This window comes from Haplochromis burtoni, unplaced genomic scaffold, assembly GCF_018398535.1.
Source record: "Haplochromis burtoni strain Fernald_Lab_line unplaced genomic scaffold, NCSU_Asbu1 Contig_119, whole genome shotgun sequence".
NCBI classification, from domain to species: domain Eukaryota; kingdom Metazoa; phylum Chordata; class Actinopteri; order Cichliformes; family Cichlidae; genus Haplochromis; species Haplochromis burtoni.
This window is the reverse complement of record NW_024582480.1, coordinates 133,741-151,540: the sequence shown is the minus strand read 5'-3', so window position 1 is coordinate 151,540 and position 17,800 is coordinate 133,741. Positions and strand designations below refer to the sequence as shown.

Here is a 17,800-nt window from a genome sequence, read left to right as displayed (position 1 = left end):
GTATTATGTCATTTTACCTCTTAAAGTATTAAACTAATTCAGTTAAACAACTTAAGATCATATGTGATTTCTAACTTCCTGCACAATAAAAGCCAAAAGGTTTGTCGCCAGCCAGCCTTTTATATGTTTCAGTAAACTGGTAGTTGCAACTGTCAGTTAAAGACAGTGAAATCAGAAGTAAAATAATTCGCTATGAACAAAAGGCATAACACCTAAATGTCACGATAACCTCATACATACTAGTTACTAGGCACGTATCGGAGTAAATTCGTGTTTCTTAGTCACTTTCCATGACTGGGTATAATTCCCCTCACCACAGATTGTTTTTCTTGTTAAAAAGGCCAGCGGTAAACGCAGCGTCAATACACAAAGAGTAACCAGAACATCATCAGATCTTCTACATCTTGTTCTTGAAGCCAGCATCGGGCTTTGGCTTGTTTGTTGAAGCATTAGTAGGAGAGAAAAGCAGGGAGAAATCATTAGAGAGGAATCCCAGGCATATGGCTGGCTTTTGTCGGCTCCCCTCCCCCTCCCTTCCTTCCCCTCCTGTCGTCCGCTCCGCAGCAGCAGCAGGACAGAGGTAGTTCAGTTTTTGAAGCCGTGGCATGAATGATCTCATCTGAACCTGATCTCCGCTTTCTCTGCTGTCGATCCTATGACCGAGACGGGAATTAAATTAACACAAACACGAGGTGAGTACGGCTACTCAAGCACCCGACGATAGTGTTTTTAACCAGCCACCCGGGTGACCGTGTGTTGTTTTTGGGGAACTTAACAGCCCCGCCGTGGCGAAAACTCTTGTTTTTGGCTAGAAAGGAGGAAGGACCGCGGACTGTGGGTGGGTGGGCGCTTTTAGCTAATTAGCTTTACGTTCGCTAGCATTCGTTTTATGTAAGAGGAAGTTTCCAAACGAATGCCGAGGGTTTTGTGCCTCCGTGGAGGCATTTTTTTTTCACGGAACATTTTATGCTAGCTAGCGGCAACCCAGAAGTGTAAATTCCGTCTGTAGCATAGCCGGCCGGCTAACTGTTAGCTACTAGCGCAAAATGGCCTCATTGTCGCTCGGTAGCTCTGATGCTGAAAAGACAAAAGCATGCGGTAGTCACGGCCAGAAGCTCTCCGTCGCTTTTTACAGCTATTCTAGCGGTTTTAATTTGGCGACTGGCAGTGGTAGCACTATGTATTTGACAGGGAAGTGGGAAAAATGTAAGCAGTGCTTTTTAAAAATGTGTTTATTCATTTAGTACGGCAGGCTGTGAAAGTGGTGGGGGATGGGCCATGCTAAGAACCATTGACGTAAAACGGGGCTGAATTTTGTTTGGCTTCTGCTTCCTAGCAAAGTAGAAAACAGTTTAGTGAATGTATTTAAACTGTTTTAAATCCAGTTTAGTGACACTGTCTGTCTGACGTAAATACAACTGTAATGTCAGCATCAGAATAAAGTACTGATTTACACGAGGTGATTGTCTCCCCCCCCCCGCACTTATTTCCTGATATGTGAGAAGTTTTTGAACACCACATATGTCAGCATTTTTGTGAAATCGTGTTAAAAAATGTGCGACTAAGTTTAATACATCAACATTAATGTGCAGGTGTAAATGAATACTATTTAACTGAGTATGAACTCGATATCAGTCATTAAAATTAAGCGTCTGTAGCAGATCACTTTGGGTTTTAAAATCAATACATTCTTATTGGTAAAGTAAGTAAATCTTTTTAAAAAAATGTTCACTTACAGATCGAGATGTTATTATCAGGAGTTTGGTTGTTATTTAGTGCTCATGTTAGGTTATCTGTCAATATTATCTTGATTGAAAGTGTTTTAAGTGGTTAAAATGTAAGAGCATTTAGGGAATTGATTGTATGAGATTGTAGTTGTTTACATGTCCCACAGTGGAAAAACACAACGCACTGTGTATGTTGCCTGCTACAGATGACTGATCAGACTGGTTAGGACATAACTCGCTTTCAGTCTTATTTTATATATGACCTATATATGAATGGCTGTTTTTCTTATTGTTTTCAGGAATGTAATTCTAATTTCAGAGTAGAATCCTTAAGCTTTAAAAATGCTAAACTATAGGGTGTTCGAAAACAATTATCAGTATAAATGTTAAAAAAAAAAGAAAGTTGTCATGTCCAAAACTGTTTTCTCTTCTGTGTGCAGTGATCCGTCTCTCAGGTTGTAGTTCTTCCTGTTTCTATTTAATGTCTTTTTTTTCCTTTTATTTTTCTACTTTTTTTCTTTTCTTTAAGGAGGTAGTTCTCTCTAGTGTCTCTTATTTAACAGGGGCCAGTATTATTGCACCACATAAGAAGACAACATACGTCCGTAATCGTTTTCTCACCCTTTTCATTTTAGATCTCCGGGTATCTTCATAAATTACCTTTTCCCCTCTTTATTCTGTCCACTGTCAGGAAATGTTATTCTATGATTACGAGGACTCAAAGACCTCCAGGCTCCCAAGCCTTTAATTGTACTTACGAGCCACTTCTCTTTATTTTTTCCTTTTGGCATGGGTTGTAACTTTTTGAAAATGTGGTGATCTGATTGATCAGCAATTTAGATGTATACTTTTCTATTAAATGTGAACTCACAAGGTTGTTGTTGTACTAGTTTTTGTCAGTATGCTATTGCACAACACCCCTGACTACACACTGTGTCAATGTTAAAATATGTAATTTGCACAGATTATGGGCCTTAGTTTGGCCTGGCATCCTAAAATAAAAATGATAATTTGGTGTAGAGATGATTTATGACAGTAACAGCAGTGTCTTGGGCATGGTAGTTTCTTTTTGATTCCTAGTTCCTGAAAAACAGGAAATTTCTGTAAAGTGATCCAACCCTCTCTGTGAATTGTGCCCTGTGAATCCTAACGCTAAACATGAATCAGTGTTGTTTTTCATTGTACTGATTTTTAAAATTTTGTGTTTTCTTTTTTTCCCTTTTAAAAAAAATGTATATCACAAATAGAAATTTGAAGCAACTGGAATCATTGACCCAAATGCCCTGCCCACAGGTTTAACACAGAGGAGACAGCCGGACACTGCGCATACTGTTTTTCTGTCTGATGGAAAATTAAATGCCACAGGCTGCTGTTTGGAGCTCAGTCTCCTATTCACTTGCATCCCATTTATTTTTGGGAGTCAGAGGGGCCTTTAACATTAGCGGGAGTATTGTTTTGTTCCTGTAAGACATGTGTGTGTTGAAGTGGTATTTAATGAGGAAGTTGACTGTGCTTTTCTTCCCCTCCTCAGTGAAGAGAAAGTGAAAATCTTGTTCTGCTAGTTTTTGAAGCGTCGCGTGCGTAGACCTGGAAACCTGATATCCCTTGTAAATATTAGTGGCTCATGGTGGTACATTGTACTGTGAATTGTAAATGCTGTTACTTTCCATATCCTTGTCACTTTTACCCCCTTGAAAGCACCCTTATTGATTAGGATATCTTTTTGATTTTCTTGATCACAGGTGGCAGTGGGGGAAAGAAAATAAATGCACTAATTAACTTGAGTGCTGTTTTTGTTTTCTGACAGAGGTCTCTGTAGTCTGTGCTTACTTTGATGCAGTGTCCGCATTTAGTCGGTAACCATGCTATTTTCGGTGGCTCAGTGGTCTGTTAAAAGTGTGGTTGTTCCGCCCAGCAGGAGTCTTGCCTCAGACTGGCCTAAAATGGGCAGAAATGGTGCTGAACAAAAGCTGCTTGTCGCTCGTACAAAAGTACTTGAAGCGTTGCAGCCGGGACCAAGCTGCATTGCTATTGCCTGTGCCTCTCAACAGGAAAGGTATAGCAAACTTTAAGAAAAAAACTACAACAATTATTTGTTTACTGTAGAGTAAGCCTGTAGTTTATTTGTAAAGTCACAGCTGCAGTTCAGCAGATTGTAGCCCTAGCTCCCTCATGTCCACACAAATGTTACACCACATAGCCTCATGACATCACACATTTACATAATTAATTACATGGCACTTAATCTTTTTAACTATTTTAGCTAGTGACATTGACAGCAGTACACATTTTGTGTTTGTCTGTGTGGCACATTTCTTAATATTTAAGCAAGTGGTGCCATTGTGTTTCTCACTGATTTTTTTCTTTTTTGTCTCCTCGCCTTCACAAAAGAGAGACAACATGTTCCCGAAGGGCACCAAGCGCAAGTTCTCAGACTCTGGGGAGGAGGCCGTTTCCAGTGGCGACCAGGGCCCCGCAGCTCCTTCGGCGGCAGCTCGGACGCTGTCTTCGTCGTACAGTCTGCAGCGGCAGTCGCTGCTTGACATGTCGCTCATCAAGCTGCAACTTTGTCACATGCTGGTAGAGCCGAACCTTTGCCGTTCAGTTCTAATTGCTAACACAGTGCGGCAGATCCAGGAGGAAATGACCCAGGATGGCACCTGGCAGATAATGACGCAGGCCCTCGCAGCCGCCCAGTGTCCCACCGACCGCCTGGTGGCCACTGAAGTGCTGTGCCGACAGACTGATCCAGCAGCCCAGGCAGGGCAGAGCCCAAAGCCTTACGCAGTGGTCGGTGTGGAGGAAGGCTACCACTCTGAAGAGGTGGTCATGGAGGGAGATGTGGAGACGGATGTCACCATGTCTACTTTGTCACCCGTCTCCCCTCAGCTATCCTCGGCTTCTTACCTCGCAGGTCCCTTTGGCATGGGGCCCTGCTGGGAGGAGGAAGAGGAAGACGGTGAGTGCGAGGAGGAAGAAGAAGAGGAGGACAGCGAGGAGTGCGTATCAGAGGGAGAGGAGGGAGACGGGGACCACCTAAGTGCAGACTCCAGGACAGGGGAGCAGGTTTTTGGGACTTTTGAGATCAAGCACCCAGCGCCGCCCCCTGACCCTGCGCTCGAGGAACTGTTTTCAGACGTGGACCCGTCTTACTATGACCTCGATACGGTGCTGACAGGCATGCAGAGCGCCCCGAAAATGGGGCCTTACGATCTGCTCGATAGCCTGTCCTCTCATGGGCCCACGGCCCTGAGCTCCAGCTCAAGCTGCAGGTCAGACCTGAACGAACTGGACCACATCATGGAGATCATAGTGGGATCCTGAAACTCTGAACATTCCTCTGGTCTGTACTGATGCCACAGACTCTTTCCAGACTATGCACAGTACACGTGTGTGTTCTGTATGTGGTATTGTTACACATAGAGATTGTTGGAGGTTTTGGATCAAGATGGGAAATTAACAGCAAGCCAAGTAGATTTGAGGATGGGGGTATTAGAGATGTAGTTAGTCTCCTGTAACAGCCACTTGGGCAGGTTAACATCTGCTGTTGTGACTTTTTGTATAAAAAATAAAATGAAAATGTAATTGGCAGTTACAATTGTGATGGTAAAATTAACAAATCTGGGGATTTAAAAGCTATGCTGGTGAGTTGGCAAAGCAGTTAGTTTCCCACTTTGGTTCTGAAATCCAAAACTCAACAATATCTGTGAGAAGGCAAAGATAATTACCTTATAACTACCATGATGCATTCTTATTTAGGTGTTTATGTCCGTCATTCACTCTGTCATGCTAGCTCCTTCTGGCCGTATTCTCTGCCATTTCATCAGTTCTATTTATTGTTACATGGACTGAGAAACAATTCCTCACACTACATGCATCAAAAACCAGAACAAATTGTAAATCCAAATCTATAAATCAATGCATATTTTCCTAGAGATTTGAGCAATTATGAATGGAATTTATGTATATGTACGTATGTGTATATAGAAATATATTTTTTTGCATTATACAGCTGGGGGATTTTGCAGGCATCATTTGATATTATTATTTTTCCCTCCCAAGCGGTTTTTACGATTTTAATAGCCAGTCTCAAGACGGTGTCTTCCCATGGTTTGGTATAGTCGACTGTAACAGGTGTCAGGACTGGCATCGTCTCACTTTATAGGCGCTGTTCTTTCATTTTCTTAAAAGCTTTACGCAGAGCAGGAAAATTGCTGCCAGTCAACAAACAAGGAGCAAGAGTTGTCATTTCTGGTAAGTTTACAGTAGCCAGGAGACAAATGAAGTAATTTTCCTGCTCTGCTGTCATTATGGATCCAATATCAGTAATAAGCAGCTTTTTCCTCACGCATTTTGGAGAAACCCCGGGGTGATAACTGCATCGAGAAGCCATATTTCTTTCTCTCATTTGTTATTCCAAGTGAAGAATTCTGTGTGTTTAACCCATCTAATTTATTGTTGTTTTATTTATTGTATTTATTTTATCAAGGTACAGACATGCCATGTTGACCTATCAATTCAACCATGAGGCCCGATGAAATTGTATTTATCCAAATTGTGCCCTTCGTTTCCAATGCAGTACCTATTTATTCCTAAGTTTTCTTTTTAAGGACTATTAGTAATAACAACAACCGGGTTACTATTCAAATTACTATGCAGCTCTGTCATATGTGTTTCAAAATGACTGTATACAAATCAAATGTCCTTTAATTCCTTTATGCAAACAGTTGCCTTTCTCCTAAATATGTGGAAAATCAAATGCATTCTTCAAAATTGTTCCTTATCGTGATGAAGAGATTAACTCAGGCAAATAAAATGTATTGACTAAAATACAGTATTACGACACGCTTAATACCTTACCACAACACTCCTGAAGGATGTCACTCTGGTCTGAATGGGAGCTAGAACTTCAAAGACTAATTATCGTTGTAAAATGTATGCATTTTTTTATATTAAGACAAAAACATTGTAGCATCTTTGTAAATATTTTTTATAATAAAAGGTGCAACTATTGATTGTGTGTGCTTGTTTCCCTTATTTTACAACAGGGCATGTTACTGTTTAACTCTTTAAAGCCGGTCGGAGCGGGCACGCTCCGTTTTGCGTAACTATTTTTAAATCCCCGTAGAACCGGAACCGCGTAAGCTAGCGCAATAATTTGTTTTGCATATGAAACCGGAGGAGTTGTACTTACATCTTATGCCATCAGCTTGTCCTCGGTCACGGTTTCCTTCCACATATAGCTTTGCAAAAATTGCATAAAAAGCGCTTGCAGGAACAAAAACACAATATTCCAGAAACACGCTTTGCCGATCCGATCAGCTGTTTGTAACACTTCCTACATTTTTTGCAACTTTTTTGTATTTAAAGTTTTGAGGGATAAACCTCTTAAATTTCTCCAAATAGAAATATATGTAAAAAAAAAAAAAAAGATTTTCAATTTTTTTGTAGTTTATTGCACTTTTTTGCAATTTATGTAGTTACTGTGGACTTAATGCATACATATTATTAAAATTTGGGCTATAATGGTTGTATTGATGTATAGCAACTTGAAATGCTCCCAAAAATGGCACTACAGCATGTAAAAATATAAAATAAGCTCTGGCGGACTTGGTTCTATGGTAGGTCTTAAAGGGTTAACTATTTGTCATGGTTTTTAAATGGATCTGAAAGAAGACTTGTGCTTCTCTGTTTCTGTTATATGAGCGCCACTGTAAAGGATGCATATTAAGTTTTGAATAATGAAAGCATATGTAAATAAGTAATTCCTGTGAGTGAAAAGCCTAGGCTCCAGACAGCATCATACTCATTTTTTTCCCCAGTCTTGGCTCTGCGTGATGTTACTGAGAGTGGACATCTTTTTAATATCTTCGGCTTAAAACTGTGTAAGCACTGAGGCCCCACTCACCTCCGCTCCATGACACGGTGAGTTATCCAGTTGGAAGAAACTAGATGTGGTCGTTAAGAGACGGCCATGGACAGCAACCACACTCAGGTAAGCTGTGGTGTTTAGACTACGCCAAGTTGGTATTAAAATACCCAAACTGGGCTAAACCACCAGCCTTTTTCCAATCCTTAAATGCCCAATGTTGGTGTGCCTGTGTGAAATGTAGCCTCAGTTTCCTGTTAGCTGACAGGAGTAGCATCCAGTGCAGTCTTAAGGTTTGACATGCTGTGCTTTCAGAAATGCTCTGCATACCCTGGTGTCTGTGAGTGGTTACTGTTGCCCTCTTGTGCGTTCTCCTCTGGTCTATAACATCATCAAGGCATTTCCACCCAGAGAACTAATGCTCGCTGGATATTTTTTCCTTATCGGACTATTCTCTGTAAATACATTCAAAGCAGTTCAATTCTATTTTATTTATACAGCGCCAAATCACAACAACAGTCACCTCAAGGCGCTTTATATTTTAAGGTAGACCCTACAATAATACATACAGCGATAAACCCAACAATCATATGACCTCCTATGAACAAGCACTTTGGCAACAGTGGGAAGGAAAAACTCCCTTTTACAGGAAGAAACCCCCTGACAGGACCAGGCTCAGGGAGGGGCGGGGCCATCTGCCATGACTGGTAGGGGAGAGAAAAGGAAGACAGGATAAAGACATGCTGTGGAAGACAGCCAGAGTTTAATAATAAGTATGATTCAATGCAGAAAGGTCTACTAACACATAGTGAGTGATAAAGGTGACTGAAGAAGAAATACTCAATGCATCATGGGAATCCCCCAGCAGTCTATGCATATTGCAGCATAACTATTGGAGGATTCAGGGTCATTTAAACCATAAATACATGTTCATAGTAATTTAAATCACCTTTTATCTCCATCCGGATGTTCAGTTGAAGTTCAGCAGCTCGTCTTGACAACGTCTACATGCCTAAACTGTTGCAATGTGATTGGCTGATCAGATATTTAAATTATTAAGGAGCTGAAGAGTTGTAGCTAACGAAGCTGCTGGTCTTGGCATATCTCCAAATCACAAGGGTAGCTTTTCAGAAGCTGAGCATTTAAGTTCTATGGGGTCTTTTATTTTGAAGGCTGGCTGGATTCTCTATACTATCCCTGCCCTTCTCATCTGTTCTGTGCAGGTCCACATGGTTACAGCTTAAAACAAACAAACAAAAAGCTCTGGGGCGTGTCTGGTGGAATGGTAAGCATTTCTTGAGTATTTTATATCCGTGTATTCTTGGGGTGAGAATTGAAGGGGCAGCCAATCAGAAGTTGGTTTTCACTATATCAGCGCTGGCACATACAGAAACTGTAGAAGTTTTCAGTTTATTAGGAACAGCTGGTTAAAACTAACAGTCTAATGAAACTATCCTGCAAGAACTACCTGTAAAGGTTTAGTTGTTGCTGAACTGAGACCGGTGCTGATTCATCATTGTTTCGCAAGAATTCTGAAGACCACACTTTGAGGTGCTGTTGACCTGTGTTGCAGTTAACAGCTGTTTAGTTAATCTATCCGTATTCACCTGTTAACAAGTAAAGTGGAAACACGCTATAAATCAGTGCTTAATTTTAAATGGAGTTGTACTGATATAGAGCTTTCCTAATGACACTTGTCTATACACACTTGTTGGTCATTTCGAAATCTAGAGGAGCACCTGTGGCGTGTGCAAAAACACACACCACAGGTGCTCAAATCATGCATGATTCATTCAGTGCTCTTCCACGTGTGACCTGCTAAAAGACGCCTTGAAGGAGTTTTCAGTTGAGTCTGTATATGTTCCCTCAAATACAGGATTTTTTTTAATGACACTAAAATAGAAATAGATGTTTTGCAGCTGCAGTCTGGCCGCAGAGAGACCTTTGTTCTCACGTGCCGTCACATGACGATATTGGACCGTGAGATCCTGCGTTAGATATGTGGAGAGAGTTGCAGTGGTTTCAACATAACAGCACCATTGTGTGTTCGAAACGCAACTTGGAGCAAACCTGTTCAGAGTCGAGCTACATTTTGTCCTTTTCAAAACGTGAGCTTTTTCATATTCAGAAAACTGCATATTCACAAATCTGAAGGAAGTTTTGTCTGATCCTGACAAAAGCAATTTCTTCATAAAATTATAGCTTACTCTGCAAGCTGGACTGTCGCCTGGAATTGGTTAGCTTATAGTTAAAGATTAATGGCCTCTCAGTGAGTCAGCAAAAAGGCAGCCTAAGGGGAAAAAATCCAGTCATCGGTGAAAGAGGCTCGAGTGTCTTAAAAAGCAGCAAAAGAGGGGAAAAAATAAATAAATGTGAAGCAGAAAATCTGAGCTGTTTCAGAAATGCTCTCATAAAGTTAACATCATGTGATGTTAAGAGAGCAGGTCTGAAAGATGCTACTCTGACCTTTATTATAAATACACAGCACCATGCTTAAAGTACATGTGCCTTCTGCTGTCACAGGGCAACACTTCCTTTAAAAAACGTGTGCAGTAGTGAGCTTTAGTCCACCCCTCCCACGCTGCTTTCAGGTTCCTCTCTTAATCTAGATAACCGTTGATTACACATTCAGCTTAAAAGAGTAAAGTGTACATCGGTGTTCGAGTAAAAGATGAAATACTATGAAATCTTGGTTCTGTTTTATATAGCTGCTTTTTCTTCTTTACTAATATATCTTTTAAGCGCGCAAATGTACGATTTCAATTCAAAAAAAGACAAAACTATGGGGCTGATGAGAATGAAAGAAAGAAACAAGATGAGGAAACAAACGTGACTGATTTAGAAGGAAGAGATATAAGGTGGAATAAGACCTTCCTTATTTGGTATTTGCCTTTCCTGTCTCTCTGGTCACGTCCTTCCCGTTCCGTTCTGAGTCATCTTGTCCCTTTAAAAGGCTGCGTTCAGGTACGCAATAAAGCAACCTGGGGCTTCTAGATATTTCCAGCACGGGTGCACTGGTGTCTGTTTGGTAAAACTGTGTTGATTAAATGGTGTTAAAAGAAATGTTCACTTCTTTGTTAGATGTAAATTCATGGGAGAACTTTATGAATCAATGTCTGAACATTTGTGGCATCTAAAAGAGAAAGAATTGTCCATAAAATAGCATAATGTTTGGCACCTTTAATGTCCTCTTACTTCACATTATGCGGTAGGACGCCACAACACTAATGCTGAAAGTACTCATAAGTTACTTTGAGTAGAGGCAACAGGTATATTGCTGATTTGCCAATAATCTAGTCTGAGTATTATTGACACTTTTTTTCTTTTATAGAGACAGGGCTGTTCCAAAGCTCTACTGTAGAATTTTGCTTGTCACCATCTTGGTTTTTGGGAACCAGAATCGGCCCAGAGGAGAGACTGGTGGATCTGAAACTGAATATTAAGTAGGTCACGTGTGGCAGAAACAAAAACAGACCACATGTGTGTTAGTTAAATTTAGCCTTGAATCAAACTTTCACTTAATAGTTGCTATTACATTAATGCATGCCTTAAAACCAGGACCTAAAACCTGGGTAATGCAAGTAACTAGACTCGTGGAGTAAAAGTAGTTTTGACAATATGAAAAAATAATGGATGGTACAGAAAAAAGGTGACTTCTTGGATTTTCTGTTAGTGCAACCCAATGCTGAACAGAATCCTTTTAGGTGACCTAAATAAACAAATAAGTAAAATAAAAGTTAGAATTAAAATTAATTAAAAACAACAGAGTACCACAGATAAGCTTTACCATTGCCATATCCTGACTAAATGCCATGGGCTATATGCATTGTGCTGTACTGAAGAGGACTGAAGACTAGCAATAAACCCATTCTGAGTGATTACTGGGGTAATAAATCAACTGAGAAGCAGGGTCACTTTGTCACACACTTCTCAACAAGTCACTTCTTGCTTTATGTCAACAACTATAAAGTCAGTGCAAGAAAATCGAGCTAAAGTAACACTACTTAAACTGGACAATACATATAACTGTACTTAAACAGAAAATTTATGCAGATAGTTAATGCGTGAAAAAAAATAATTAAAGTTCCAAAAATACGTCAAACGGAAAAAGGCAAACAAGTTTAAAGGGTTAATACTTAGTCCGCCATGGTCAATAACAGCAGTGGTTACGCTCTACCAGTGATTTCATATTTAAAAACATGCTCAGCTTTTATTATTTACCGCTTACTGGACAAAACAAGCCCATGTCCTGATAAATTCTTTTTCCACCGATCATAAAGGCCATTATCGCCGCTCACGTGTATTTCGTGTGCTTCGACATGATTTCCAACTGTTACGAGGTGTTCTTAAACGCAGCGCCAGATCGCTGTCGGAACAAACGACCGCACATTCGCTGCCCCGTGAGTGGCGGAGGCGGAGGTTTGATCGTCGGGTGAACGGACCAATCCCGTGCGCCGGTGAGCTCCCGTGCCCCTCCCCCCTCCTCCGCAGCTCCGCCGCCTTCCCCCAGCTGCTGCGAGCGGACAGTACATTCCTCACACTTCGGCCGTCTACAGCTCAGGAACGGGACACTGAAACGAAACCAGCCGAAGACTCGACGGATTCATACCTCCCATGACACTTCCCAAGGGCACGTAAGGTTGGTTTTTCTGTCGTCTTCATGTCATTCTCTTAAATTGAACTCAAGTTTGCCCTTTAAACTTGGTTCAAATTGGATCTTAACGTTCCCGCTGAAGTACGGGAACCGTCACGGGGTTAAGGGGTGTTCTCGGGGGTCCTGAGCTAAATAAGTAGTGTAGAGTGACCATATGATCATAGTTAGCGATTTAAAAAGACTGATTTTTGCTAACATGTTTATTATCCGCGTATTTTACTTTGTTGAGGCTTCTACCGACATATTAAATTAGACCAAGCAGCTTTAATCTCTCCGACGAGGGTCAAACTCACCAAATGGGGCTTCGTGTGTCCTCTTTACTTTTGTAAAAGGATCAGAGAGAAAGTGATCCATGGCGCTACCCATCCCTGTATGGATGAGTAAAGTCTGTCAAGCCTGCTGGGGTGTCTAACAGTGAGTCATAGTTGGTAAAATGCGCTCTTTCAAATGTCTTAACTCAGGGGAGAAAAAAAAATCGACTATGTAAAGGTGCATAATATATTCAGTATCTGCAGCTTTATGTGTTTTCTCCTGATTTGAAAAGGCTCTGTGCCTGACAGTGTCTCTGAAACTAAGCATGCTCGCTTGCTTTGTGCTCTTACATAAATTGAATGCAAGGTTTATTGCCATGCCGCCAGATCAGAGATCCAAGCCCTAAAAAAATAAAATAAAGAAAGAATAGACACACCATCTCAGCGACTGCTGTCAAAGGTTTGTGTCTCATTTTCTTTCACTTCAACAGGAGGAAATGCTCCGATTGGTGACTTTAAAAAAGACAAATGTTTAAGACCAACAGTCAGTTCAAGCTCTGGGAAACTAGCCTCTCTACCTAATTTAGTTTTGCAGAACTATTTGTTGTGTTTTGCCATGTAAATGTAACGCTTCATTACACGTTGTACCTTATTGCAACCTAACAAATGGGCTCTTTATCCCCTGATGCAGGCCAATGTTGGGTCGAGGTGTGAAGCGGAAGTGGAGCTGCTTGGAGGAGCTGGAGGCTGAGGTGGTCGCGGAAGCCACTATTACGGAGGAAAAGGAGCAGAGTGGAAAGGATGGCCAGGAAGACGAGGCCGGGCTTCTCATTGACCCGTCCAAATCGGTCATGAGCCACCTGCAGCAGCGTCAGCGGGTGCTCGGCCTCTGCTTGGAGAAGCTCCAGCGTTATCAGGCGGGGATGGAGCTCAGCCTGCGCCGCTCCGTGCTGCTCATCAATACTCTCAGGCAGATTCAGGAGGAAATACGGAGTGACGGCGTGGGAACCTGCACCTCAGATTCACGTCTCAGCATCAGCGGCGTTCATGCAGATGACTCCTGTCTACTCAGGGACGATTTCAGAGAGGACGTGCCTGTTACGTGCCCTGGGTGTGCCGAAGGAGATGGGGAAAGCCTGTCTCTGTCTCCCCCACTGTCCCCCGAATTCCCCTCTCAGGAGGCAATTGACTTCCCCGACCAGCAGAAATCTCTGCCCGCTGCAGCCATCAGTACTTTCAGCGATGCAGTAAATGCCATGGGCTACCTCAGCGACCTCGCCCTGGATGATATCTTTGAGGACATTGACACATCGATGTATGAGACTTCAGATCTGCCGTCGGCCTGGGCGGCAGGGTCTCTGTGGCCAGTCAGCGTGTCGCTATGGCCGGACGAGGACGTGAAATTACGTTCTTCCAGCCATTCCTCAACGGGGAGCCTCCAGTCTTGTCTCGTGGACCTGAATGACCTGGACCACATCATGGAGATCCTGGTAAAGTCCTGATCACCGAGATGAACTTCTGAACATTTCCTGTCTTTTTTTTAGGAGTTGCTCCGGTTGAATTAGGGCTGACAAACTCTTTCTGATGAACTCTGTCTTTTTTTTCCCTTTTTCTTTTTCTTTTAACGGTCTGTCTGATAGTTTGACAGAAAAATTTTCTCAAGGTTGAGCCAGTTTAAGGTGGAATGAAACACTAATTCTAATATGCACATGCCTCTTATGAGGACCTAGTTATGCACCTATGCTTGTGCCTCAAGAGATATGAAATATTTATTATAACAGATGAAGAATAACATTCAGAGCGTCTTATAAAGTTAGACATCCATGGTACAACTCTTTTGCACAGTTTTTAATAGTTATCAGTCCAAAACTGCTATTGACAGGAAAAGTGAAGATCGAAAACTTGACACAATTTGTCAGTCGAGCAAAAATGGAAAGAAATTATTTCTGTCTTTGTATTTTATTTAATTTTCTTTAGTATTTTTATGCTGGGGTTTTGGGCTGTCAGAAAAGTAGCAATTGAAGAGCTAATTTATGACATTTTACTGGCAAACAAAACAAAAATGGAAAAAAAGATGTACCTTTTATTTGTGTAACCAATCAATATTAATCAAAGAATTTTATTTTTTAGCTGAAACTTGGTATATAACAATGCTACAATCAGAAAGGCATTTTAGAAGGGACAGGAAGACCTGGAATCAAACCGGGCAGCGCTTTAGCTTTCCAGCTGGTTGTATTATGAGTAGGAGGTGAATAATCTCTACTAAGAGTAGATCAGACATGTTTAGACAAAGTTGGCACACCAAAAGTATATTGCAAAACTTGCAAGAGAAGTGTTGCAATGGGTGGTACTGGACATGAAAAACTGATGGCATACGGCAGTGTTTAAGGTGAATTTTCCTGGACGTGGATCCTCACGTTTCCAAGTATTTGTCACTTTGCTCTCCTGCTTCTGTAACTGCAGCAGTCGTCAGAAGAAACCTGAGCTGCCGTGCTTCGTGCGGCACTCTGACTGTTAGATCAGGTCTGGGTTGATTATTAATTGAAATCCCTTCAATTACTTAAGAGGGCGTGCTTCTGCCAGCCAGGAGAGCCCAGGCCCGAGTTTCTTTTTTCAGTTGTAGGACCGAGCAACTCCTGTTGATGAAAGATGAAAGTCTTTGTGGCCGTACAGCAGTCAGAGCATGGACTATTTATCTATCTGTATATTTATTTCCTTAGTAGAAAGGAGAATGCAGCCGCTTGTGAGCACTATATTGAAGTTGTATAGAAAGTGTGTGTGTGTGTGTGCGTGCGTGTGTGCGTGCGTGTGTGCGTGTGTGCGTGCGTGTGTGCGTGCATGTGTGTGTGTGTGCGCTGGGGTGGGTGGGGGGTGTAGAGAGGACATCTCAATGCTCCAGTATAGAAAGGGTAAATTGTTTTTCTTGTTGCCTTTTTATCTAATTTTATTTTTTAATTGTGAATGACAACTGAACAGCAAACCATATTACTGTTCTTTCTACATAGAGTCTATCGGTTAGGTGTGAGTGTAACTTATAATTAAGGTTCTTTCTAATCTCGGACTGTCAGTGTTGATGCACTTTGTGACACAAAATGGGACAAACAGTCAGCACCTGTATGACAAATAAGAGTTTTTCCTTCTTGGCAGCTTTTTTTTTTTCTTAGTATAGTAAATCCAACATGTCATTAACTCAGCATACAATATGTATTTTTAAATGGTAATGTAATCCCAGTCTGGTTCTGACTGAGGAGCCAATTGCATCAAGTCAATGGTCAGGGCACCTTTGCCATGTCTCAGAGTTTAACCTGAAAACAGAAGCCTTTGTATTTTGATGGGTTTTTTGTTTATTTCAATTTTTACACGCAATGTGGGAGTTGAGCAGTTTTATACGCGTTTCTACCTGAAACCAATTTCCTGTCTAGTAGAGGAAATCCAGTGAGTGAAAGGTCACAGGGAATCTGACGCCTGACCTTCGCTGTTTGTGGTTTACTCCTGTTCTACCTCCTGATGTCTGTCTGTCTGCCGGTTTACCTGGAACACTCCTGTTTTCACCCAGAGAGCCGTTGTGTGTTTGTCGCTGATCGAAACGGTGTGGTTTATATCATTTTAATTGTGCTGAGAATCTAACGCTCTCCTGTCAGACCAAAGTGATCCGTCCTCATCTCCATCTCATTTCATGTTGACAACGTGCCTTACTACTGATTCTAATTTTCAACTGCGCTGACGTGTTGTGTCTGTGTGAGCTCGAGCTTCATTGATATTTTTTGTTTTTTGTTCTGTTTTTTGTAAACCAAAGGACTGCAGAAAGGTGTTACGTAAAGCACTCAGAAGCCACGGCTGTCATGGTTTCTTCCCTTTACTTGGCCTTTTTCTGTGCTCGCTGAACACTACAGGCATATGAGCTTAATGTATCCTGACGGGCTGACAGTGAACTAGCTGAGGGAGGAGGTGGCAGCCAGAGCCAGAAGGGGGAAAATAAGAGGAGGAGGAGGATGAGGACGTGGAGGAGGGTGGGAGGAAGCAGATTGCGTCACATGTTCAGTAGGAGGGGTTTGGAGCTTGTTTTGCCCAGACTAAGACTACAGACCAATCACATGAGATGTACGAGCAGTGGACTGCTGCTCCAACAACAACTTGTTTTTGCTCCTGATGCCTCTGCACAGACACAGTGTGAATTGGCTGTTCTTCAGCCGGTGAAATAAAACCACTTTTCTGTTTTTTATAAAATAATTTTACATAATCTGTCTGACAGGATTGAATATAATAAGCAGGAGGTTGCAGTGTTATTTATAATTGTGTGAAAGCACAGAGTGTCAGTAGGTTTTGCAAAGCACAAAGTGTATGTTGTCAATGCTGAACATGAAAAACAACCCCCCCCCCTCCAATGTAACTGAAGGAAGACTTTGTTCAGTGAAAAGATGATCGTTCATAATGTATTGTATTTGTTTTTGGAATATTTTATAGATTTTATCCAACAATAAAGAGAAAATACTCTAACCGCTTTGTGTGAGTCTTTTAATCTTTCATTGCAAAACATCATGCAGACCTGACTGTGTCTTTGGCACAAAGACACAAACGTCACATCTCTATTACAAAAACTGAACATGAAGTATTTACTATACACACCAACCACGCACACACAACAGGACATTACTCAATACGCAACTGACTGCATGTGGTCTGTGGACCTGCAGGAGTATTTTGTCTTGTGTGTTGCCTCCAAGGCAACAGTCCCTTTTGAGCTCAGCCAAAATCCTTCTAACCTTTAACTGCTTAACCTCAGTAATAGTATACATGTATAAGCTAAAGCATGTCAATGATACATCATGCAAAAGGGCATTGCAGCCTGGAAAGCAGGGCTGAGGGCAGAATTTCCCGCAGCCCATAAATATATATATATATATATATATTCCCAAATGTGTCTAGAGAGTTAAATGGAAGCCAACACTTCCCTCTGGTGGTCATTTGATAGAAAAGCAGGTGTTTGTTTATGATGAGAATGACAATGCACATTCAAAAAGATCGGTCCTGCAGTGTTTGTTGGTGTTGTAATCAGGCGTTTCTGCAGCTTCATCACTAAAACCTGGTGTCATTTTCAGAAAACCTGATCTGTCTATGAAGCCAGCACAGTAAGTATCAGTGTTTCTCACAGCAGGGGACTAAACTTCCTGTGAATCTCACTCAATTCACTGGCAACTCTCTTAGTCATGGAAATTCTGGACAGAGAGGTTTAATCTCATGTTTCACATTTACCTCTGCAAATGCAGTGTAGATCTCTATAAAGCTGTATATGCAACAT

At 41.5% G+C, this 17,800-nt stretch overlaps 2 protein-coding genes across 3 annotated transcripts; both read left to right on the top strand.

The window, feature by feature from the left end:
* The first annotated feature begins 418 nt into the window (after positions 1 to 418).
* cdca4 (cell division cycle associated 4) lies at positions 419 to 6,742 on the top strand. Of its 2 annotated transcripts, XM_005929683.3 has the most exons (3): positions 419 to 692; positions 3,646 to 3,783; positions 4,119 to 6,742. In XM_005929683.3, exon 3 carries the CDS (start codon positions 4,128 to 4,130, stop codon positions 5,049 to 5,051), a length of 924 nt encoding a protein of 307 aa, XP_005929745.1. In that variant the 5' UTR covers positions 419 to 692; positions 3,646 to 3,783; positions 4,119 to 4,127; the 3' UTR covers positions 5,052 to 6,742. The 2 variants fall into 2 exon arrangements, with proteins under 2 accessions (XP_005929745.1, XP_005929744.1); XM_005929682.3 differs by lacking the exon at positions 3,646 to 3,783 and having other exon boundaries at positions 437 to 692.
* Positions 6,743 to 12,032: 5,290 nt separating this feature from the next.
* Positions 12,033 to 16,998, top strand: si:dkey-177p2.6 (uncharacterized protein LOC568712 homolog). The gene is made up of 2 exons (XM_042223743.1): positions 12,033 to 12,235; positions 13,193 to 16,998. Exon 2 carries the CDS (start codon positions 13,197 to 13,199, stop codon positions 14,001 to 14,003), a length of 807 nt encoding a protein of 268 aa, XP_042079677.1. The 5' UTR covers positions 12,033 to 12,235; positions 13,193 to 13,196; the 3' UTR covers positions 14,004 to 16,998.
* Positions 16,999 to 17,800: the final 802 nt, after the last annotated feature.

Coding starts and splice junctions, on each gene's coding strand:
- cdca4 (XM_005929683.3), top strand. CDS start 4,128: ATGTTCCCGAAGGGCACCAAGCGCAAGTTCTCAGACTCTGGGGAGGAG.
- si:dkey-177p2.6 (XM_042223743.1), top strand. CDS start 13,197: ATGTTGGGTCGAGGTGTGAAGCGGAAGTGGAGCTGCTTGGAGGAGCTG.